Raw genomic sequence first — 23,849 nt, 5'->3', positions numbered from 1 at the left:
ACAAAGATCCAAAGGTTTGTGACAAAAGCTTCCTGGGATAAGTGGTATTTGAGTTGGAGTTTAAAAGATGTATAGGAAGTTTAGTAGGTAAAGAGCAAGACATAGGGCATTTGGAGCATAGGCGATAGTATATGCAAACTCATCAAAGTGCAGGTATTTGAAAAGGTAGAGAATTGCACATTTTGACTGGATTTTGGAGCGACCGATATGAGATAAGACTGGAAAGGTAGGATGGTACCAGATTGTAGAGGTCTCTGAGAACCAAGCATAAGATTTTTACGATAGACAGTAGTGAGCCACTGAAGACTTTTGAGCAGGGAAATGACTTGAGTAGATCTAATATTCCACTAAGCTTTCCCATATTGGGAGATAGACTACATCTGGCCTCGGCCTTCCCCAGATCATTAAATGTCTTAAAGACTTCTATCTGGAAGGGACCTTAGAGAGTATCTCGCTTAGCTCCAACAGCACTTTGACTCTAACATCCTTAAAGAGTGGCCATCCAGCCTTTCCTTGAAGAACTCCAGTGATGGAGAACTCATTACTTCATCCCTCATCCTTCCTTCTTTGTACAGAAGCAAACACTAGATAAGGAAAGTAAGAAGGCTGTGAATAGTAGGCACATTTGTTTCTTATTCTGTTTCCCAGAAAGAAGTACAGGTCTGGCCTACCTGTGGGACTCTAGGCCTCATGCAGGGCAGAACTTGGGGGGATATGTTTGGGGATGAATGGAGCAGTTATCTTGTCTCGTCTTAATACATCCTCTCTTTCTAGCCATGGCACTGAAGAAGGGCAACAGATCCTGCAGCAGCCTCTGCTGGACAGATTCAACTTCATCTCCAACTTTCTGCAGAGTAAGCATCTTTCCCATCTTGCTGGGGAAGGAGTTTCATTTTCTTACCCCTTGGGGACCAGGGAGCCAGAAGGTGAGGTCACAGGGGCCCTTGGAGAAAGAAGAAGGCCTGGCCTTTTTTGTAAGGGGAATAAGTAAGACAGTGCCAACTATGATCCCACAGCCACCATGGCTAAAGAGAACCTTGTGTTTCGTGAGTCTGTCTGAGGCAGCATGTCACACTATGCATGGCTTTCCTTCTTTCTCAGCCCTGAGGAGGGAGGGGGGGGAATTAAAGACTCATGTCTCTCCTTCCTTCCTTGGATATAAAAATTGTACAGACGCTTTAGCATATTGCTTCTGTTTCGCCTCCTGAACCTCACTTTCTTCTCCTGTAAAAAGTGGGGGATAGCTGCTTTCCTTTCCTTACAAGGTTGTGGGGATGGTGAACTGGCATAGGTGAAGATTTTGAAAAAGTAAAAACAGTAAGATAACTCCTATTTCTGTAATACCTTTAAGGTACAAACAATGTTCTTCAAAACCACTCTGTTAAGTAGGGAGTGCAAGTATTGTAATTCCAATTTTGTAGCCAAAGAAATTGAGGTTCAGAGATATTACCTAACTTGCCCCGGGGTTACAGGCCAATAAATATCAGAGCCAGGACTCCAATCCAGGACCTGTGACTCCAGGGCCAAAGCACTTTCCATTACAACACACCGTTTCTACTGATTGAAGTCAATTCAGTTCAACAACTGAATTTATACACTAAATGTAGGTATTTATTAGGTGCCTACTATATTTAAGGTGCTGTGCTGGGTCCAGGAGGTAGAAAAACAAGAACACAACAGTCCCTGCACTCCCTCAGAGTACACGTGTCTCAGGACAGTCTACTAGAGAGACATCCTATATTCATTTGAAGAGGAGATGATCACTTGCAACTGGGAGATATCAGAGAAAGTAACCCTCAAGAAGGGCTTGGAAGGAAGCAGAGGCTGTGGAGGGCAAAAGGCTTTCTTGGCAGAGGAATAGGATATGTAGTGTCATACACCAGGAGCACCTCCTGTTCTTGCTTGTCTGGAATGTGGCTAGTGTGAATAAGGCTTGGCTGTGGAGGGGCTTCAGTGCCAAGGCAAAGCATTGCTATTTTATCCTAGTGATGATGAGAAGCCACTGAAGTTTTTTGAAAAGGAGAGGAGCGACACGGCCATACTTTTTATTTTCAGAAGATGATTTGTCAGCCGTGGCGAGAATCATTTGGAGTACAAAGGCTCTAAGCAGAAAAACTAATTAGGAATCTGCTATTGTAATCCAGAAGAGAGGGAGTAATGGCTTTGGCTAGGGTGGTGGCCATGGCCGTAGGGAAAAGGCAGTGGATGTGAGAGATGAGGCAGTAGAATTGAAAAATGATTGCAGTTGTTTCTAAAAAAAGGCAGGTTTGGGGAAATGATGAAAGAGTCTTTTTTGGACACATTAATGTTTCAGCTATTAATGCATTCTCCATTAGGAGTTATGTGGCTGGCAGTTGAAAATTAAAGACTAAAGTTAAGAAAATATTAAAAACAGGATATGTGGATTGAGAAGTCACTTGTTTAGAGATGTCATTAAACCATGATAATCTGGGAAGAGAATACAGAAGGGAAGAATGCCCAGGTCCTTAGGAGGCATCTACTCTACAATGATGAGAAATGGATGATCCAGTGAAAGAGAGCATGAAAAATCAATCCAAAAGGTAGGAGAAAAACTAGGAGAGAACATTGCCACAAAAAAAGCAGAGAGAAGAAAGGATACAGGAGAAGAGAGGGGTAGTTGATGGTGTCAAGCTGCAGAGAGGTCACGAATAGGATAGGGATTGAGAAAAAGCCATTTGAATGAAGAGCTTTTTGGTAATCTTGAAGAGAAAGCAGTCCCATTTGTGCAATTAGAAGTCAGACTGCAAGTAACTTGAGAATTGAATGGGAGACAAATGCTAGCTGTTGATAAGGAAATGGAAATGAAGGCAGGGAGTGTAGACATTGATTGCAAGGATTTGAGCAGTAAAAGGGGAAGGAGATATAGGATTGGAGCTTTAGAGGGCAGAGTAGGCTCAAATGATTTTTTAAAGAATGGTTGACTTCTGTATGTTTATATGTTTCATGAACAGAGCCATTAGATAGACAAAGGTTCAAAATAAAAAGAGAGAGAGGAAATAGGTGGAGCAAGCTCCTGGAAGAGAGGTAGAAGGAAATGGAATCAAGGGCATGGGAGAAGAGGTCAGCCTCAACAAAAAGAAAGACTGTCTATCCTCGGATATGGAATAAAAGGAGGAAGAGATGGATGGTAGTATAAAGGATTTAGGTCTCAGGGCCTTTCTAGAATTCTGGGCAGATAAGAATAAATAACCTGTTCTGTTATAACTTTATAATCTGTCTTTTATAGAAGTCTTAGATTGCTTTTATAGAAACAAGGAATGACTAATTAGGACTGTTCCAGGCCAAAATAGACACTATCACCCCGCTCTTCCTTTTCTCTTCCTCCCCTCCCCAGGTCAGCTATCTTCCCTAGCTAACCCTGCAACATTAAGCAGGGAAGATGAGTGTTGTCACTGCAGCTGTGATTGCCAATCTGCCAGCCAATGAGCATTGGCTGGTGAATGAATCAATAAAAAACAGAGGTCAGGCAGAGTAGGTAGTTACTTGAGATACAACATACTCACATGTTGGACAGGGGTAGGACAGAGAGGAACACTTGGGGATATTACTTTTTATTAAATATAAAACAGAACAGTGATCTGGGGGTCAAAAGATGTGGGAGCAAGCTGTTACTACAAATGCATGTACTTTTAATTTTACTTTCTGTAACATGGAGATGTTGATTTTTTTTTCAATGTCAAATGCATTACAATAATGACTTGAAGCTTCTGACAGGTCATAAACACACAGGGGGCAAAATTTTCATGTCTCCCAAAGGTGTAGAAGTTTATCTTAAATCTAGCTAGCATTTCCTTAGGCAGGATTTAGGGTATACTCATTCATGCCTTTTTCCTGCTTTTTGTCATCATAGAGAACCGCAAACATCAGTCCTCCTCAGAGAACCTAGTGTCTGTGCAGAAGCTAGAAGATGGGGAGGAGCTGGAGTTGGCCAAGGTAACTAGTGGTACATACATTTGTGTGTGGGGTGAAGTAAGACTGGACCTCTTAGGCCTTTAGTCCCACATACAGAGATGTCGTGGACACTCTGTTCTCAAAAATAAGCGAAGTGTAAACGTCTACCTGCTTTGGCTGGTTTAGATGTTCACCTGCTCGGAGAAGGTGGGAAAAGAAAGTTTGGAGTAGATGCAGCTTCATTTGTTTTTACACACAATCCGTGAAGACTCCTTTCTGCTCAGGGATTGTATTAACTTATCCCTGTGTCAGGCATCTGAGAAACAGGAAATAGGAAGGAGCCAGCAGGTAGACCTTATTTGAGAATTAGGGCAGTGTCACCTTCCAGTTTTAATTTAGGTCTATTTATCTCCATCTAGGCTCTTAACTTCTATTGCTTTTCTTCTGGAAGGTGAAGATAAGCATGTGTTCTAGGTGGGACAGCAATGCTTAATTAAATTGTGGTATGCAGCATGCCTCAGACCCCTTTCTCACAGCCTTTGGCCTGAAATTATCTGGACATGTGATGCATGCTGACGTAGGATCCTCCCAATCACAGATGCTTAGTGTTTGTTGACTCACGAGTGCCCTGCTGGTCCATCTCATTGGCTGGGGAATGTAGAACAAGACTCTTCCCCTCACTTTAGTTCCAGTAAGGCAGGCAGATACACAGGTAGTGCCGCTGGGTGTTGGTGTGGCTAAAGTGTGTAAATGGATATAGAGATCCAAGTTGGGAGCACTGGGAAGGGTGACTAAGAGCTTGTCTTCATAACTGATTCTAGGTGATCATGTTACTCTTGTACCACTCCACCATGAGTTCCAAAAGCCTGAGGGACTGGAACCAATTTGACTACAAAATCCAGGTAAGCCCTTGTTTCTCCGCACCCCATGCTGGCCTGATGTTGGAGCCCTCGGCTTCATCGTTAGCTCTCCCCATTTTTTAATCTGAATCTTCTCTTCAGAAGTATGGGCTGACAAAACCATGACCTCTTTCTTCCACTATTCTGTTGCTCTGGGGCTGTTGTTGCCATTCCTTTCTTGTGTGCTGTTGGCCCTCTGGCCTCCTTTCATGGTGGAGTGAATGGACGTGGTTCCCAGAACAGGATTCTGACATGCCCTGTCATGGTGCCACGTTAACCTTCTAGTCTTACTTCTCTATTATTCCCCCACAAACCTTCTGCTTAGCTGAATTGGTCTACTTTCTATCTCTCTGAATGCACAGTGCTCCCTGTCCCCAGTGCCATTGTTTATATTTTTTCCTGTGCCTGAGATGGCCTCTATTCTGCCCTGCCTGTTGAATTCCTGCCTGTGTGTCCTTTATATCCCAATTAAAATGTCTTTTCTGATTCTCACCCCCACCTCCTACTTGTCAGCTACCTGTCCCCTGGAATCTCACGTAGAACTTCTTTCCTTCCTTCCTTCAAAAGCAAAAGAAGTTCAAAGAAACTTTAATTTTTTTTTCCTGGATTCCTTTGAAGGAATGAAAAAAAAATACAAAAAAATGCTTACTATGTGTTAAGCACTGTGCTGAAACACTAGGGATACAAATACAAAAGCCAAGATGGTCCTTGCCTTGAAAGAGCTTTAATTCTAAGGGGTGTTGCCACACATAGGCAAATGGTAGCCAGAAAGGAGCACTTTGGTCTAGAAAGTTACAGAGATGGTGAGTGGAACTCTGGAGGAGTCACCTGACTCACCCCATCCAAGAACAGTAACGTAGTGTAGTGTTTCATGGTTCCTTACCTGTAGAGGGAGAGAAGAAAAAGGTATGTACTCAACATCAGAGGTTGGCTAGGAGGCCCATGGAGGAGAAAGATAAAGCACAAGCTTGAGAGTGAAACTTCCTGGAATCATTGTACAGGAGAGGAATCCAGTCAGGAAGGGCAGATTGCCTGAAGTTTGTAGTGAACTGAGTCACAGGCTACCTTTTACTGTCTTCAGCTGGGAAATGGGGAGAGGAAAATAATTAGGGTAGCTACAGCCCTTATTTGTGTTCCCCGTACCTGGGTATACATTCTCTTTCTGTTCCATCTCTGTCTTCCAGGCGGAGTTGGCTGCCATCCTTAAATTTGTGCTGGATCATGAAGATGGGCTGAGTCTGAATGACGGCATAAAGAGTTTCCTACAGAAAGGTGAGCAGGCTTTGATCTACACGCTTCAGAGTCCAGAGCTTGCCAAGGGCATAAACAAGGATCTCTTCAGTCTGAGTTTCGGCTGTGTTCTCGGAGTATTAGAGAGAGATTCATGCGATTCACATGGCTCCCCAATCCCTAAGGCTCTTTTGCTTCTTTGTATCAGCAGCAGTTTAGCTAGTTTTCAGCTGGTTGTTTTATCCATTTAAGTATGTCCCTGATAGCCAGTTCATTGCCTCCATCAGTCCTGCCCCAGAAGTTACCCTAATGTCCCTTTTCAGTCAGTTTACATCTTAGCTAAGAAACTGAGATCAGTCACCATGCTTGAATTGGCTTAAACATTCTATTCCCTCTGATGGCAAAACTCCAAGTTGTTCTGTGTTTTGTGTTTGGTGAATTGATTAATGTTGTCTTTTGCTTGGTCACAAATAGGTTGTTCCTTTGAACCAACCTAACCTGTCATTAACTTTTGTGTGTTTCCTCCCCACTCAGCTCCTCTCCCTTCCAGTAGTCCCAGCACCAGCTCTGATGAGCTTTCTCCAGTGCCTCCCCAACAAGCCAAGAAGGAAGTTCGATTCTTGGAACTGCAGAAGATTGGCTCCTCATCAGGCCTGAACAAGTGAGTCCTAGGGCATGTTCTTTTCACTTCTAACCCTGGCATCTTTGCATCCCAGAAGTTGAGCCATTAACTGACCCAAGAACCCTTTTCTTTTGACTATGTTCTCCACATCCTGCAGCTCAGTGGGCAGCATAACTTTACCTTACTCAATTCCAATCAGGGAAGTGAGTGCAGGGATATGTTGGGCCAAAACTGAATGGTTGAAGGAATGAAATAAATGAATGTATGAGTGAGTGACTGTCAATCAACCCTTCTTTCCTAGAAATTTAACTGATTTGTGGCAGTTTTCTTTTTCCTCATAAAACATGTGGGAGTCTTTTTCCCATTCTATAAAGAAAATAAAAGCCAGAAAATGAGATTTGCCTCAGAGTCGTTCTAAGAATAGAACCTAGGTGCCCAAAATCATGTCTTGGTGTTTGATATACTTGATCTCTGCCTTTCCTGGGATGTGGGTGGCTCCTCCAGCCTTGACATCTGATGTTCTGATTTGGGGTTCCTGGGACATCTTCCTCAGCTTCTTGTCAGGGTCTCCTGCTTCTCCAATGGGTGATATCCTTCAGACCCCCCAGTTCCAGATGAGACGGTTGAAGAAACAGCTGGCAGACGAACGGGCCAGCCGTGATGAGTTGGAGCTGGAGTTAGCCAAAAGCTGTCAGCTTCTGGCTGAGAAGGGTGAGTAGCTAGGCCAGCAGATACAAGGCTGCCATCTCCTCCCCTCACAGAGGGCTGCTATATTGGGTCCCTACCCCGAGGGAGTACTGGGCTTACCTGGGAAATGTCCCCTCAGCGTCCTCTTCATCTCTCCCCACAATCAGGCCATCTCCTCCCCTCGGCTGTCCCCAGCTCTCTGGGTTCGTGCAGAGAAGAGGGCAGGTGAGCCACGGGGCTTTGACTTTTTTGGAGGTCAGTCCTGTGACTTTGGCTTTCTAGTCTCTACCAGATTGTGGGAAGTAGCCCAGTTAAGAGAGTGGTGAGGTTGGTTTCCTGGGAGGGCCCCTCTTCCTGCCCTTTCTCCTCATCTGTCATTTCCCTGTCTTCAGTTGGACCTTAGACTAAATACCCCCTTGCCACTCCCAGTGCTACCCATCCCCTAACACACACCTTCCCGTGCTGCATTAAAAAGCACCTCATTTGGGATCCTGCCTCTGAGCATCTCTTCTTACCTCCTCCAATCCTGGCAGACACACAGATCTCCATGATGCAGCAGCGTATTGATCGCTTAGCTCTCCTGAATGAGAAGCAGGCCACAGGATCCATGGAGTCGAAAGAGCTAGAAGAATTGCGGGGCAAGAATGAAAGGTATTTATCATACCTTGACCCCCTTCCTCCTGCCACATCCAGCTTACTCTGGGCCACAGTCTGGCGGTCAGAGGTAGGAAATGAGCTCGCTCTCACTATTCTCCTCTTCTTCCAGTTTGAGCATACGATTACACGAATCCTTGAAACAGTGTCAGGACTTGAAGACTGAGAAGGGCCAGATGGAACGCAAGATTGACCAGCTATCTGAGGAGAATGGGGACCTTTCTTTCAAGGTGTGTGGCTTTGGGCGTTGTACCATGTTGGTGAGGTACCATGACTTTCCATGAGGCAGCTAGCTGTGATGCTTCTAGAACAGGATAGATGGGTCATAAGATAGCCTGTATCTCTCCAGTGAGATACTTTGGCCTTGCCTGTTCCCCAGTCTCCTATGATTCATTGCTCCTTAGCTTCTAGAAAGTATCAAATTCTGATATGTAGGAACTGAATTAGGGTTGTGATTGGAGTGTGGAAATGTTCTGTTCTGGGCGGGGTAGGGGAGTAGGGGATGTTGGACCAGGATAAAAAATGGCTAGTCTAGATCCTAGGAGATTTGGAAAATTCTTTTTATCTGTCTGTCTTAGCTTCGGGATTTTGCCAGCCATCTGCTGCAGCTACAGGAAGCTCTCAATGATCAGACCGAAGAACACAACAGCTCCACAAAGGAATGGAGGGAGAAACAAGCTCACTTGGAGACAGAACTCAGCACAACCCTGCAAGACAAGGTAGTATCACCAAAATCACAACATTTCCCAGAGAAGTGCAGACCAAGGACTTTGTTCAACATCTTTTCCTAGGCACCTGATGAGAAGCCAGCACATCTGTAGTTGAATTTGCCAGTTGTCCTCTTCTGAGCCTTTAATTTTTATTTTAGTTTTATGCAAGGATGAGAATGATTCCTTTGTGTGATCCATAAAGAATAAAGGACCTGAGGTTATTGAGATTTTTTTCATGCAGAAGTAATGGTAGGTGGCCAGGAGAGCAGTCTGAGGAGGTGGGTAGGCTATGGTCAGGGCTTCTGCTATAGAGTGTTATAGAGTAACAAAGCCCTTAGTGCAGGAGTTGGCTGGACTGATCATAGCTCCAGCTCTCTAAGGATGTTTCTTCCCAGGTTTACCAGCTGAAATTTGTTACCACATCTGTCGTATAAGCAGGTTTACATGATTGATCTTTGACTATTCAGGTATGAGGCTAAGGGAATTGAGAGTCTCAAGGGACTGTTCTGTGGCACCTGACTATGCTACTTCTTTGCTCATTTTGGTATCTTGTTTCTTTCCTAGAAATGCCTAGAAGAGAAGAATGAAATCCTCCAGGGAAAAATCTCACAGTTGGAAGAGCAGCTGGCACAGGTTGGGAAGAATCCATCCCAAGAGAAGGGAGAGGTGTTGGGCGACATCTTGCAGGTAGAGAGATGGTGACGTGGCTGATGAGGCTTCAAGATAAGACCCTGTATTCCAGGCTCATGCCTTCGACTCTGGGGTCTTAGCAGTGTGGTTGGGATTGAACTGGAGGCAATTCATTTGTCTGTTTCTCTAGTGCCCAGAAAGGGAGCCTAGAGATGGATACTCAGAACCCTCAAAGCTCGCAGTTACTACTTCTGTTAATGGCTGCCTCTCTACATGTTCCTATAAACTACCTCTAAGAAGAGGAGTTCTGAAAAGATCACATGGAGAGATGGCATGGTATAGAAAAAAGCGCTGGGTTTGGATTCAGGAAACTCACATGAAGGGGAATCCTAGATCTGCAGTTTAGTTGATGTGAAATCTTAGGCGAATTGGTTCATTTCTTTTAGTCTGCTTTTTTCATCTTTAAAAGACCCACCTCCTGGGGCAGCTAGGTGGTGCAGTGAATAGAGCACCGGCCCTGGAGTCAGGACACTTGACATGTGTATTAGCTGTGTGACCTTGGGCAAATCACTTAACCCCAATTGCCCTGCCCCAAAAAAGACCCACCCCCTATAATCCCTGCTGAGGTAGGAGGATCCCTTGAGTTCGAGAGCTCTGAGCTGCAGCATGAGATGTCTGTGCCAAGTTCTTCTGTAATTTGGGGAATTGGGGGCGGTGGCACACCAGTCTGCATAAAGGAGGGGCAAACCAGGCCAGGCTGGAGATGGAGCAGGTCAAAGTTCCTTGTGCTAGTCTGGGTGAGCTCATGCTCACAAATAGTCTGTGCAACTTCCCAGCATAGATGAGGATCTGGGAGATCATGATTTTTTTTATTTGTTTGTTTTCAAACAAACACAAGCTGTTGAGAGATACCACCTACCTTTCCACTCTTCTGGGCTACAGGGAAGTGGGCAGCACCTAATGTGTGTCTTTTCTTCTTGTTAGCTGGAAGCCCTGAAACAAGAGGTGGCCAACCTTGCTGCAAAGGAGGCTGAGCTTCAGGGCACAGTGAAACAGCTGGAGAGTGAACGAAATCAGTGGGAGGCAGAGCTACAAGCTGAGCGGGGCCGCTTCAAGGAGGAGAAGCAGCAACTGGAGCAGAAGGCTCAGGCCCAGGAAGCCCAACTGACTGCCCAAGTGGCCACCCTCCATGCCACCCTTCAGCAGCAGGATTGTGATCTGGCTCACCTGAAGCAACAGGCTGAAAAGGAGCAAGCACGACTGACTGAGACCCTTCAGCAGCAAGAGCTGGCTTCCCAAGGCCTCCAGCACCAGGTGGAGCAGCTGAGCAGCAAGCTGAAACAGGAAGAGGGGAAGCTACAGGAATTGGTCCAGGATTGGGAGGTGACCAGCCAGACCAAGGACCAGCAGCTAGCAGCAGCTATGGAGGAGTGCAAGGAGGCCCAGCGGGGAAAGGATGCAGCCCTGAAACAGCTGGAAGAGCTGGCTAAAGAGAAAGCCATTGAATTGGGAGCTCTGCAGCAGCAGCTCCAAGCTGCCAAGGAGGCCTGTACCAGTGCCCAGACTTGTGCCACGGAGGCGGAGCAGGAGAAGACTGTGATGAGGCAGAAGGTGGAGGAACTTGGTGCTCGTGTAGTTGACCTGACAGCCTGGCAAGAAGAGCACAAAGCAGAGGCAAAATCAACAGAAAATCTTCAAATGCAGGTCCAAGAACTGGAGAGCCAACTAAAGGCCGAGCAGCAGAAAGTGGCAGAGAGAGAAGGGCTAGCTCGGGAGAATGCCCAGCTCCAGGAACGCCTGCTTTCCTTGGAAGAGTCAGTGCAGAACACTAAGGGCATTCTTGAGGATGAGAAGCGACAGGCTGCAGAGGCCCTGGAGGGGCATCTACAGCACATTTCAGAGCTGGAGGCAGAGACACAGAGCCTGACACAGCAGCAAGAAGAAGATCGGCGACATCTGGAGGAAGTGAAGGCTGAGAGGCAAGGTCTGGAGGCTCAGCTCCAGAAGCTTGGGGAGGGGTACCAGGCCAAAGTAGAGGCCTTGCAGCAGGAGCTGGAAAAGGTGGCAGCTAGCCAGCAAGAGGCGGAGGACGAATGCAAGCAGCTGGCTGCAGAGGCAGCCTCCTGGCGCGCTCGTTTTGAGGAGAGCCAGAAGGGGGAGGCACAGCGTGGTGCCCAGCACAAGGAGCAGCTAAAGGCTCTGAACAAAGAGTGTGAGAAAGTGCAGCAGCAGCTGCAGGCGGCCCAGGAGAGAGTGACAGCGCTGGAGGCGCTCAGCGAGCGCCGGGACACCCAGCAACAAGAAGAACATGCCCAGCTCAAAGCTGACCTGTCAGGCGCTCGCCAGCAACTGCAGGAGAAGGAAGAGCGGGTGAAGAACCTGGCCGACAGCTTGGCCAGGCTGCAGGAGGAGGTGGCCCAGCTCCAGGCTGCATCCAGAAAGGCTGATGAGGAAAAGGAAGCCTCCTTACGGAGGCTGGCTGAAGAGCAGCGGCGGGGGGGAGAGCTTGAGGCTGCTGCACGGAAGCTGGAGGAGCGGCAAAGCCAGGAGCTGAGCAGGACTGGAGCAGCCTTGCAGGCCAAGGAGCAGGAAGCGGAGCAGCTAGCGAGGGAGCTAGAGCAAGCACGTAGAGCTCTGGCTGAGAGCCGGGGGTGCCAGGATGAAGAGCGTGCCCGGCGGGAGAGTGAAGTGGCACACATAGGAGAGGAGCGTGACCAGGCCAAGGCGGACTTGGCTGCCGAGAAAGCAGCCAAGGCGGAGCTGGAAAGGAGGCTGCAGAGTTCCCTGAGTGAGCAGCAGGTAGAGTTTGCTGCCCTGCAGGAAGCCTTGGCCCAGGCCTTGGAAGGAGCCGAAGGGAAGGAACGACAGCTCAGAGAACTCCAAAAGCAGGAGGCTGTCCTGCAGGCAGAACAGGCAGAGCTGCAGACAACCATCAAGGAGTTGAGAGAGCAGCTGGCCAAGGCGGAGGATACTGCTTCCCAGGCAGGGCCCCCTGGGGCCACGGAGGCAGGCGCGCAGGAGCTGGAGGCTCTGCGGGCTCAGCTGGGCAAGCTGCAGCAGCAGTATCGGGAGCAAGAAGAGAAGACCTCTGAGCTGATGCACCGCCTTGAGGCTTCTAGGGTGTCCCAGGCTAGTCAGGAAGGCACCACCACCACTCTTCAGGCCCAGTTGGAGGAGAGTGCCCAAGAGCTGGCTGCCCTCCGAGCTGCCGCCGAGGAACGGAGCAAGGCTGAAGAGGAGTGGAAAGCCCAAGTGGCCCGCACCCAGCAGGAGGCGGAGAGGAATAACAGTCTTATTGGCAGCCTAGAGGAGGAGGTGTCCATCCTGAACCTCCAGGTTCTAGAGAAAGAGGGAGAGAGCAAAGAACTGAAAAGGCTGGTGCTGGCCGAGTCAGAGAAGAGCCAGAAGCTGGAAGAGCGCTTGCGCCTGCTGCAGGCAGAGACAGCCAGTGCCAGCGCACAGGCAGCAGAGCACAGTGCGACCCTGAGTTCCGAGGTGCAGACGCTCCAGGAGGAAGCTGAGAAGCAGCGAGCAGCTGCAGATAGTCTCCGGCGGGAGCTGGCCTCCCAGGCTGAGCAGGCTGAGGGCCTCAGTCAGGAGCTGAAGGTGTGGCGCGAAAGGCTGTCTCAGAAAGAGCAGTCTCTGTCTTCGATGCAGCGTGAGCTCACTGCTGCCCAGACCCTGGTTGGGGAGCTGCTGCCTGTCAAGCACCTCTGCCAGCAGCTGGAGGCCGAGCAGAGTGCCTTGCAGAGCCGTCACCGTGAGGAGCTTGAGCAGGGTGAGAAGGCCGCAGCAGCGCTGCAGGCAGAACTTCTCCGGGCCCGCCGTGAGCTCGGAGAGCTCACCGCACTGCGACAGAAGGTGGCAGAGCAGGAGCGGGCAGCCCAACAGCTGCGGGCAGAGAATGCCAGCTACGTTGATCAGTTGAGTGCACTACAGCAGGCCCACGGCCAGCTCACGAAAGAGAACCGGGACCTGGGAGAGCGGGCCAGCCACGGGCGACAGCAGCTGGAGGCCGAACTCAGGAGAGCCCGAGAGCTCGAGGTGGTACGGGCTGAGGCAGAAGCCCAGGCAGCCCGGAGCCGAGAGGAGGCTTCGGACGCAGCCCGGCAGCTGGAGACCATGACGGCTAAGTATGAGAGTGCCAAGGGCAAGATCCTGGAGGAGAGGCAGAGATTCCAAGAAGAGCGGCAGAAACTTACTGCCCAGGTAAGGTGCCCGACAGGCAGAGGAGGAGGGACCTAGTTACCCCACGACATCCTCTGAGAGTCCACAGTGTAAGATCCCCCCCAGGCCCAATTTTACTCTGTTGTTTCTTGTCTTGTGCTGTCGAGAAAGTTGGCAACTACCTCCTCATTCCCTGGATAGCAGAGAAAATGCTGCTAGAACCTGGAGGTGGCCTTAGCATGTCCTAGCCCCAGGACTCTTCTTTCTCCTAACAAGTCTTAAGTTGTTGTCAGCCTTTTTTTCCCGTATTGGATCTGAGACCAATGAGGAAGATTTGTGGTGAAGTCATTGGACTGTTCCACAGGGGCAAGCTTGTGTTTTAGGTGTACTGAGTCAGTGAACAGCATGGTCTGGATGCTAGCTGAGCAAATGAGGGGAGACACTTGGCTGAGCCTAAGAGATGGATTCCTCCCACCCCCGTCAGGAAGCCAGTGCCCTAGGATCAGCAGATCTCCCTATCCTTACCTTTACCTAACCCTTGGGTGCCCACCCCAGATCCCCAGCTTTGAACCCCAGCTGAGGTAAGCCTCGCAGCAGGACCAGCCTCCCCCTCTGTCCCTATTCCTAATCTTGCTGTTTCCATTGCTCCCTCCCCCTTACACAGGTGGAGCAACTAGAGGTATTTCAGAGAGAACAGACTAAGCAGGTAATGCCCGGGGCACCCACTAAACACTGGCTGCTTAAGCGGTGACAATGCATGACCCTGGCTGCAGCTTGCCGTCATCATCTCCTGCTACGAGCTGTTTACTGCGGTGGGGCCTCCCCTCTCTCCACTGGGGTGGGGGACGGGGGTGTGCAAGTGAATCGAGGCCCAGGTCCTGGGCTGTTGTGGATTATGCTGGGCCTTCCCCACAGAGAGACAGGGCCAATGCCTTGACCTCATCCTCCATTCCTTTCTGCAGGTTTGAACTTCCTCACTGGGCCTCCTTTACCTGCTGTACTCTGTCACATTAGGCTAGTGGGGCGGGGAAATGAGACACATCTTCCTGCACTAGCTTCATATTTTGCCCCTTTTGGTTGTACTTTCTCCAAGCTGTGCTTCAGGGAGACAACCCTTTTACTTCCTTTAAGCTGCCTTCTGCAGCCTGGGTCTTTTGTTTCTGAATGAAGTCTGGCCCATGTTGCCCTCTACTGCAACCCTTCTGACTTTACTCCCTGAGCCAGCTGATTGCTAAAGTGAAAACTGGAGTTCTAGGGTTTAGCCTTTAGGTACCATCTTTCCAGTAATTATGATACCATCCACAAAGCTCCAGGCACAAGCCTTGCCCTCTAGTGGGAAGGAGAGGAGAGGTCTTCATAACTTGCTCTTCCCAAAGTTCTATCAAAGGAACAGAATTGAGCAGGAAAGAGACTTAAGCCAGGAATACCTCCCACCCTTTGTAGCCCTCCCCCTTCCCAGACGCTTTGAGTATGGCCACTTTTTCCAGAGTATTGTGATAGGAATAACTTGGGACAAGACTTTGAATGGGAAAATAGTGTAGAGATCAAACTCAAACCCTTAAAAGCATTGTTTTTATACATATAAGGGGATAAATTTGGGCCCATAGTTGTCCATAAAAGCACCAGCCAGAGAGGCCCCATGACTAGGCCAGTCTGGGCTTCCTCTTTCTCTCTCTCAGAGATAGCATAGTTTTATCACAGGCTGACATGACTGCTTCCTGTTGGAAACAGTTCAGAGAAGAGCCCACTCACCCTTGCTGAAGGTAGTAGTAACCCATCAGTGCCCTTCCCAAGCCAATAGCAGGGATGCCTACCCCTCTCCCCTGCCATGGACCCCATAGATAGTTGATCCTTTCGACAGCAAAGAGTTGACAATGGTGTCACCTCCCTATCCCCACCACATATCCTATTTGAGTTGGTGATTTTGTTCCCCTTCCTGTGTCTTTATGGGATCTGGGTATGCTGCTAACTTGTAGTGCTTCCTACATGCTCACCCACCCCTCCATCCAGCACCCCCTCTACCCCTACCTCCAATGCTAACCGCAGCACCCTGAGCTGCTAATGCCCTTGACAACCTGCCTGGCTGCTAGTGAAGAAAGAACAGCTAGGTTAGGAGAAGATGCTTAGAAATTGGTTGGTGCTTCTCTCAGCTTTGGCTTTGCTACCTTCTAGCGCGGGGGTGGGGTCTAGAGATTGATTGACCTAGGATAGGTGGAGAGCAGATGGAGGAGGTAATTTCCTTACCACAATCTGGGAATATAGGTGGCTGAGGTAAAGATGAAGCATCCAACAGCTGCATCTGCCTATGTTCCACATCAGTTCCTTGAAGATAATTCTGCAAGCTTTGGTGTGGGGGTAGATCTGTGTCTTGATTGTCTGGGGACAGAGGAGTGCGTTGAGGGTACAGGAGGAATACAGTAGTAACATAGATGATCCGTTTTGTATCCACACTGAAGCCTGCAGCTACTGGTACAGAGCAGGCTATTGGGTTGCATCACCACCTCACTCTTAGACCAGGTCTGGGGATTTTAGCCCTTGTTTATGTGCTTAGATAGGCATTTCAAACCTGGTCCCTGTACCCGAGTGGAGAATGCTCATCTAAGTACTTTCTTTTTCCTCCTATCTGCCTTTCCTTCTCTCTAGGTCGAGGAACTGAATAAGAAGCTGGCCCAGCAACAAAATCTGAAGGTAAATTGTGGGAACAGAGAGGGGTACTGCCTCTGTACCAGGAGAAACAAAGATAGTGCCTCCAGCCAGTGCTAAGTTCTCTCTCTTTAACTCTGTGTGTCAAGGTCAGAGGGGAATTAAAAAAAGTGGTTATGGCACTATGGGTGCCCTTACCTCTGGGAGCAGCGTCTCCAAAGGTCACCTGGCTCTGGTTCAGGGGTCATTGAGTGCAGAGGAGGAACTGATCTGAGGAAGAGATTGGTGTTTTCCTTTCTCCTTCTACCCTCCTTGTAGCCTGAACCCTAATCAGATGCCACCAAGCAGGCTAAGAAGCTATCACCCATTGGTAAGAGGTGCCCAAAGTTTTGGCAGCAGCAGGTGAACCAATTTGGATTGAATGTGGAGTACGTGAAGAGGAATGGTTAGTGTAAAATATCTGGAAAAGTGGACTAGAGCTAGATCATGAAAGGCTTTCAGGGCTGAGGTCGGTTTAATCCTTGAAATAACAAGCCAAGGAAACCTCTTGAGTTTAAATAAGGCAGTGATACAGTTTGGTCAGGCTTGTGCTTTAGGAAAGCTGTCTTGTTAATTACTGTAGGAAAGGTGGGTTGGAGAGTGGAGACCAATTAAGAAACTTTCACAAGAGTCCAGGCAGGAAGTGGTTGAAGTCCTATACAAATCTTAGGCTTGTGTAAGTAGAGGGGGGCATGGTAAGAGATGGGTATAGAATTGACAAGATTTTGGCAGCTGATTGGGGGCAGGGAGGGAATGGGACAAGTAGAGGATGACACCAAGGCTGCAGACATCTCTAGTCTAACATACTTCAACCTTCAAACCTACTCATACTCTTTTATGTCTGGCCCTATGCCAAGTGCTATAGGGGAGAAGGAATTAGTGGTAATAAATACTTAATGAAATATGTATTTGAGGAAATAATACTAGATTTGGTCACAAGACTTAGATTTGAGCCCTGACTGTCATGTAGTATTGCTGCTCTTGGGTAAGTCATATAATCCCTCTAAGATTCAGTTTTCTGATTGCTTTTTGCGGGGGACCAAATGTGATGAATATATGAAAACACTTTGGGAACTGGTAAAGTATAGTCAGATGTGAGGGGATAAGGAGGGAGGTAAAGCAAATATTGAGACAACCTTGGGGCTTAAGAAAGGTGGACAGAAGTGCTGCTGGTTAGATGATCCTGCCTTTCCAGGAGGATAACATCTCAGTTTTTCTTCTCCCTCATTTAGATGCTCCATGAGGGAAGGGAAGACCCCTGGGAGCCCCATATTCTGGATCTTTTCTTCCAAGGGGCTGGGAGCACGCTACCTCTTCCTGGCAGACTCAGGTCCTCCCTGGGTGTGCCATGTCCTCTATTCTCCAATGGTATCATGATAGCACAGCTAGAAGGGACCTTCAAGGCTCCCTAGTCCAGCACCTTCATCTCACTGATAAGGAAGTGGCATCCCAGAGAGGTAGCGTGCTCCCAGCCATATGCTAGCAGTTGGCATAGCTGGGATTCAGACTGAGGCTGGCTGACTCTAAATCCAGCGCTCTCTTATGCTATGCCACATCTTTACCCAAAACATTAAGAAACAGGACTCTTGGAAGAAAAGACCCAGAATATGGGGCTCCCAGGCATTTGTGGGGGCTGCTTGAGTTGAGAAGAGTTCAGATTGGCTTCATAGTTAACTTCTTCCTTCCTCCTTCCACAGCCCCATGAAAGTGAACTCCAGCAGGAAGTTCATCTTCACCAGGCCCAGCTAAGTGAGCTGCAGGCCCTGCTGAGCCAGAAGGAGCAGGCTGCTGAGCACTATAAGGGACAGGTGAGGAGCTCCAGCCCCTTAGAATCAGGGTACCCTTTGTGGCCCCACTTCTGGGAGGAGTCCCCTGAGCTCTTTGTCATCTTCCCCCTCGCCTGCAGATGGAGAAGGCTAAGGCTCACTATGATGCCAAGAAGCAGCAGAATCAGGAGCTGCAGGAACGGCTGCAGAGCATGGAGAATCTTCAGAAGGAGAACACTGAGCTTCGGGCTGAGTCAGAGAGGCTTGGCTGGGAGCTGCAGCAGGCCGGGCTCAAGGCCAAGGAGGCCGAGCAGGCCTGCCGCCATCTCACTGCCCAGGTTCGGACGCTCGAGGCCCAGGTGAGAAACGAGAGACCCTGGGGGCCAGGGGCAGGGGAGAGCAAGGAAGAGACGATCCTAGCCTTGAGAAAAGCTGGGGGAAGTCAAGCAAGGGAAGGTTCTCTTAATTTTATGTTTTCCTGGTGGTTTGGTGCCTCACTAGGCTAGAACTCTGAGGAGAAATGCTGTCTGCAAGACGTATTACCAGGCACTGGATGTGCGAGGATAAGCTAAACAGTGAAAAGAGGAGTAACTTTAATTGAGAACAAAACAAGCCACTAACAACTAGAAAATCAGGAAAGCCTTCTCTTGGAGATATCGCATGAACTCCTAAGGAAGCTCTGGAATCAAAGAGGGGCAAGGCAGGAGCCAGAGGCCGCTCTAGGCACAGAGAACAGCCAGTCCAAAGTCACGGAGGCAGGAAATGGAGTCCCAAGTTTGGAGGAGGACATCAGCCAGTTTGGAAGGCTGAGATGTCACTCTCCTGAAGGTGGGGAGGATGTGGAGCAGCCCAGGCAGGGGGCAGGGTCTCTGCTTGTGAGATACTTTAAGTGTGGAGTTGAAACTGGGCAAGGCAGCAGATGCTGAGGAACCGAGGGAGGTAGTGCCAATCAAGGCTTGAGTTAGCAGCATGGTGGTGAGTTTAGAAGTGAGGAGCTTATCCTGGGAGGGGCATCTTGTTGGGAAGCCAGGCAGGGCAGCAAATGCAAAGTGAACAGAACCCTTCCTTGTAACAGTTCAGTTCATCAGTAAACATTTATTAAGCACCTACTATGTGCCAGGCCCTGGCCAGAGCACTTGGAGATACAACTAGGAAAGATAGTCCCTGTCCTCTCTGCAGGCCAGTCTAATGAAACAATTAAGGTCAGTCAAGCAAAATAGCTGAACACATTGGCAACATCCAGAAGCGTCTGCCTTGTGCACCACTCTCCAGTGAGGGCTGAGAGGCACCTCCCAGGAAATCAGCTGAAGTTGGAGCCTTTGGGGGTTGTTCTCTTTTGTTATCACAGTCAGCATGTAAATGTTCTGACTTTGCTCTGCATCATTCAAGTCTTCCTAAGCATCTCTGAATTACGCTTGTCATAGCACAGTAACGATTACAATCGTTATCAATATACAATCGTCGTAGTTTGTCCAGCCAAGCCCCAGTCTGTGGGCACCCCCTTTCCTTACAGTCCCTGCTCTGAAGGCTTTTCTGCGCGGGGGACTTTTCCTTCTGTCTTCGTCTTACTTACGGCTATATGCCTGGTAGTGATATTGCCTCATTCAAGGCTAGGCATAGTTTAGTGATTTTTTTTAATTCCAAATTATTTTCTAGAGCAGTTGGACAGATTGGCAGCTTTCTTTGCCTTTCCATAGCACCTGCAGCATAGACTCCCTCACTCTTTTATTATCTTTGCCACACTGATGAACACAAGGCAAAACCTCAGAGTTGATTTGATTTGCGTTTTTCATATTAGTGATTCGCTCATTGATTCTTCCATAAGCTTTTTGATAATTCGCTCATTGATTCTTCCATAAGCTTTTTGATAATTGGCATATCTTTGAAAATTACCTGTTCGTACCTTTTGACCACTTAATAGCTATAAGCCAAGTATTTCTGACTCCAAGTCCAACACTTTGTTCACTACCCCATGCTGCCTCTCCAGGCAAGCTTTTACAAGTTCTAAGTAGGTCTTCTCTTCACTTTCCTGACCAAGGACCAACAGAAGCATCTCTCTATCTCTCCTCTCCTCCCTGCCAGGTTGCCCATGCAGACCAGCAGCTCCGTGACCTTGGAAAGTTTCAGGTGGCAACAGATGCATTGAAGAGCCGAGAACCCCGGGCACAGCCCCAATTGGACCTAAGCACTGACAGCCTTGAACTGAGCAGTGAAGAAGGGACCCCACTGACCTCTACAAGATCGGCAGCTCACCGCACCCGGTTTGTTACCTTAGCAACATGGTACATCTTTGCCTCGATCCAACCTTTGAATGAGAAATCTCAGCTGTGGCTAGATCCTGAGATTTGATAAGGGCTGGATCCTATCCCTCCATCCTGAGATACTCCAAGGGCAGAACACAGGTGTAGAGGTCAGTATCATGCCTGTGGGATAGCCTTCAACAGGCTGGAATGGAGTCCATTCCAGGCATGGCGCATGAACGGGCCCTTGAGATGGGAGAGAAGAGAGCGAGAGGATGGAATGTAGACTGCTGGACTTGAATGAAGAGTTTGTGAAGGGGAATTAAATGCGGCTAGAAGTGCAGGTTGGAGTTGTCGTGGAGGACCTGGAATGACAAAGTAAAGAATTTCCACTTCAGTAGGCACTAGGGAGCTACAGGATCCCAGTGGAGCAGTAGGGGAGAATGGGAGGGGGTGGAAAGGCAAGAGGCAGGGGAACAGTCAGGACAAAATTGGATCTCAGCTGAAGGGCTTACAGTGGGTATGGAAAGGGCATAGACACAAGTGTTCTGACGCTCAAACTGACAGGACTTGCCTGCCACCTGATGGTATGTGAAGGGAGAGGGGAGCGGCCAGATGACTTCAGGGTTGTGAGCCTGTAGCAGCCGCACTGCTGGAGTCGATGGGGCAGGAAGAGAAGTGGAAGGAGATTTTTGGCACACATTCAGTTTTGATTGTTATGAATACAGTGCTTTCCAGTTTTTTAAATGCTTTCATATGTTCTTTCAGTTGAGGGTCACAGCTTTCTTAGGCTGCAATTCTTTAAAGAAAAGGACACATACAAGCTTTATTGTTGACTTTATCATCTCAAGTCCTTGATTTGAGTTTTCTTGTCATTTTACGTTGTCTTTATATAGTTGTTAAAATGAAGTATGTCATTCTTTTGGATGCACTTTTCTTCCTTCTGTATCACTTCATTGAAGACTTCCCATATTTTTTGAAATCATACTTATTACCTACTAATAGTCCATTCATTCACATAGCACAATTTGTTCAATCTTTCCTGTAATTTGTTATTGCAAATATTGCTTGTAGGAATATTTGTGTAAAAAAAGGTGGCACTGTAAGCTGAATCTTAAGTGATGGGTAGAATTTCAGCAAGTGAAAATGCCAGAGGTGAGAATGACATTCCAGGCCTAGGATAGCATATAAGCAAAAGGGCGTTTGTTGGGGATGTAAGCAGGATCTATGGAGTATTGACACATAGTCTGTTCATTGGGGAAAGATTCTCCAAAAAGCAATAATTGTTTGCAAAGGCAGGAGAGAACAAGACCTATTGTGGGGAAAGAGTAGGTCCCTCCCTTAACAGAACTTATCCTATCATTTCAAGAGTCAAGGTCTACAGAGAGCAGAATGCAATTTTAGTTCATTTGCATCTGTCATTACTTGCCATAAAGATAGCACAGATCCACCAGTTGCCAAAATCGGCAGAATTGTGCTGCATATCTTACGTGGTAGACCCAGCAGGAATGAAAATGGTTACAGTGCTGCCCAGACACAAAGAGTAGAGTCAATAACCTCCAAAATGCCTTGCAGCCCCAAGGATCTAATAATGGGTTTTGCCTCCACAGAAAGTCATCCCGAACCCAGCCCGATGGCACCAGCCTCCCTGGGGAGCCAGCCTCCCCCATCTCTCAGCGCCTGCCTACCAAGGTGGAGTCCCTGGAGAGCCTGTACTTCACGCCAATCCCTGACCGAGGACAGGCCCCCTTAGAAAGCAGCCTGGACTCCTTGGGTGACATCATGTTGGATTCTGGTCCCAAGACCCGCTCAGCCCGAAGGCGGACCACACAGATCATTGATATCACGATGCTATCCAGGGTAAGGCTGAAGTCAGGGAGGAGGGCAAGTGAGGATGATTTTGGACCCAGGAGACTGAATTCAGGTGCCTCGAGTGGGTGCTCATCTGAAGACTTCCTCATCATTTCTGTTAGAATGTTAATTCCTTAGGATCAAATGAGATGATATTTGCATAGCACATAGCACCATGCCTGGCACCTAGTAGGTGTTCTATAAATACTTAGTTCTTTCTTTCCCTTTCTTCATTCCTCTCACTTTTGCCTTTATATCCTGAGTGTCTAGCCTGAAGTAAAAGATCCTTGCAGCTTTTTACAATGGCAGAGCTAATTCATTACCCCCATTTGGTATATTATGAAAGTGAGGCCCAGAGAGGGTGTTACATGGTGAGTTAGCAGTAGAACTGGCAAAGCTCAAGTCTCCTGACTTTACTGCATGCCGTGCTGTGTTTACCTCATTCAGTCTCTAATGAGGAATGGGATGAATGAAAGGATTCTGGCTCCTTGTAGATTCTCCTTTATGGCTGAGATGTCATTGCCCCTCCAGAGTAAATTGTTACTCCTGACTGTGGCCTGAGCTTGCACACCCTAAAGCCCTTGACTGTATTTTTACAGCATCTGGTATGACTCTGAGGAGGCTCATCTCTCTCTGGCTTACATAGGGAAACAGGATGGGAAGGCCTCCTGGGTGCAGAACTCTCTTTTGAGTACAGAATTTAAAAATGAGATAGTGATCTCAGGGAGCTTAATCTTAGGCACATTTAGGGCTAGTAGAAAGAGAATAGAACTGAGAATCGAGACCTGACCTATATTCCCAGCTATTCTGATATAAACCTGTGAAGTTATAAATGTAAAATACTCTACAAATGCAAAGGATTATTTTTATTAGCAGATGTTGCAAGGACTGATAAAAACAAGAATGTTTACAAAGGAACATAAACATAAGGGCTAGACGAGAGGGTCCCACAGTAAATAAGTTCTAAGTCTGCAGGGTAAATCAAGGTAAGTTGACTCAGGAGCGAAAAAGATGAAGCTAAATGATCTCTATAGAGACCTGGGCTGACCTGACCTCTGCCCCAAACTGTAACTCAGCCATCTTTTCTTTCAGAAGCTGGATACAGATGAACCTGACAGCTCGAATTCATCCTTCTACAGCACACAGTCAGCCCCTGCCCCACAGCGTGGCCTCCGTGGTGGCCTTCGCTCTGCATCCTCAGCTCAGTCCCTGGCTAACTGCCCATCCCGGGAGTCACGGACCAGGCTGGGTTCCCTAGAGGATGGTAACTCAACCCTGTTCAGCCTTCCTGGCTACAGGCCCACCACACGCAGCTCGGCCCGGCACTCCCAGGCCAGAGCATCTAGTGGGGCCCCTTCAGGTGAGAGTCCCCAAGGGAGAGGGATGGTCTACAGAGGGAGCTCACAAGTCAGCGGGTTCTCTCAAGGGCACCAGGCATACAGACCCAATTAGGCTGCCAAAGTCCTAGCATTGGGAAGCTGAGTTATCTACTCACAACACTTTGGAATATTTTTAATCCTGAGCTGCCTTGTGTTACTTTTTGACATACTCAAGCCAAGCCACTGTGTGCTCTTGGGGCCTGCAAACTAAATTTAAAATCAGTCTATGGGGTTCATAATTGGGATGCTGAAAAAAAATCATTCTGCAGCCTGGTGCTCCAAAGCATGTGTCCCTTGGGCTATTTGCTGTCCATGGGATCAGCGGATCCTGGGGTCCTAGATGTCTAGTTAGGCCAACCCTCTTGTTCTAGAGGTGAGCAGGCTGAGGCCCAGAGAAATGAAGTGGCCCAGGGGGTAGGG

General features: G+C 48.2%; 1 protein-coding gene across 4 annotated transcripts in view; it reads left to right on the top strand.

The window, feature by feature from the left end:
* The window catches only part of NUMA1 (nuclear mitotic apparatus protein 1), a 100,754-nt gene that overhangs the window by 73,001 nt on the left and 3,904 nt on the right, over window positions 1-23,849 (top strand). For all 4 annotated transcript variants that reach the window (XM_036743264.1, XM_036743265.1, XM_036743263.1 and 1 more), the window contains exons 4-21: window positions 775-854; window positions 3,872-3,954; window positions 4,734-4,814; window positions 5,996-6,083; window positions 6,576-6,702; window positions 7,217-7,374; window positions 7,884-8,001; window positions 8,117-8,234; window positions 8,583-8,723; window positions 9,279-9,401; window positions 10,329-13,553; window positions 14,176-14,217; window positions 16,155-16,199; window positions 17,891-18,001; window positions 18,100-18,318; window positions 20,042-20,220; window positions 21,810-22,059; window positions 23,143-23,410. In XM_036743264.1, the coding sequence (XP_036599159.1) occupies window positions 775-854; window positions 3,872-3,954; window positions 4,734-4,814; window positions 5,996-6,083; window positions 6,576-6,702; window positions 7,217-7,374; window positions 7,884-8,001; window positions 8,117-8,234; window positions 8,583-8,723; window positions 9,279-9,401; window positions 10,329-13,553; window positions 14,176-14,217; window positions 16,155-16,199; window positions 17,891-18,001; window positions 18,100-18,318; window positions 20,042-20,220; window positions 21,810-22,059; window positions 23,143-23,410 (5,456 nt within the window). The remainder of the gene's footprint in view (window positions 1-774; window positions 855-3,871; window positions 3,955-4,733; window positions 4,815-5,995; window positions 6,084-6,575; window positions 6,703-7,216; window positions 7,375-7,883; window positions 8,002-8,116; window positions 8,235-8,582; window positions 8,724-9,278; window positions 9,402-10,328; window positions 13,554-14,175; window positions 14,218-16,154; window positions 16,200-17,890; window positions 18,002-18,099; window positions 18,319-20,041; window positions 20,221-21,809; window positions 22,060-23,142; window positions 23,411-23,849) is intronic.

The sequence above is a fragment of the Trichosurus vulpecula genome, chromosome 2 (assembly GCF_011100635.1).
Source record: "Trichosurus vulpecula isolate mTriVul1 chromosome 2, mTriVul1.pri, whole genome shotgun sequence".
In the NCBI taxonomy this organism is placed as follows: domain Eukaryota; kingdom Metazoa; phylum Chordata; class Mammalia; order Diprotodontia; family Phalangeridae; genus Trichosurus; species Trichosurus vulpecula.
This window is presented reverse-complemented; position numbering and strand designations above follow the sequence as displayed.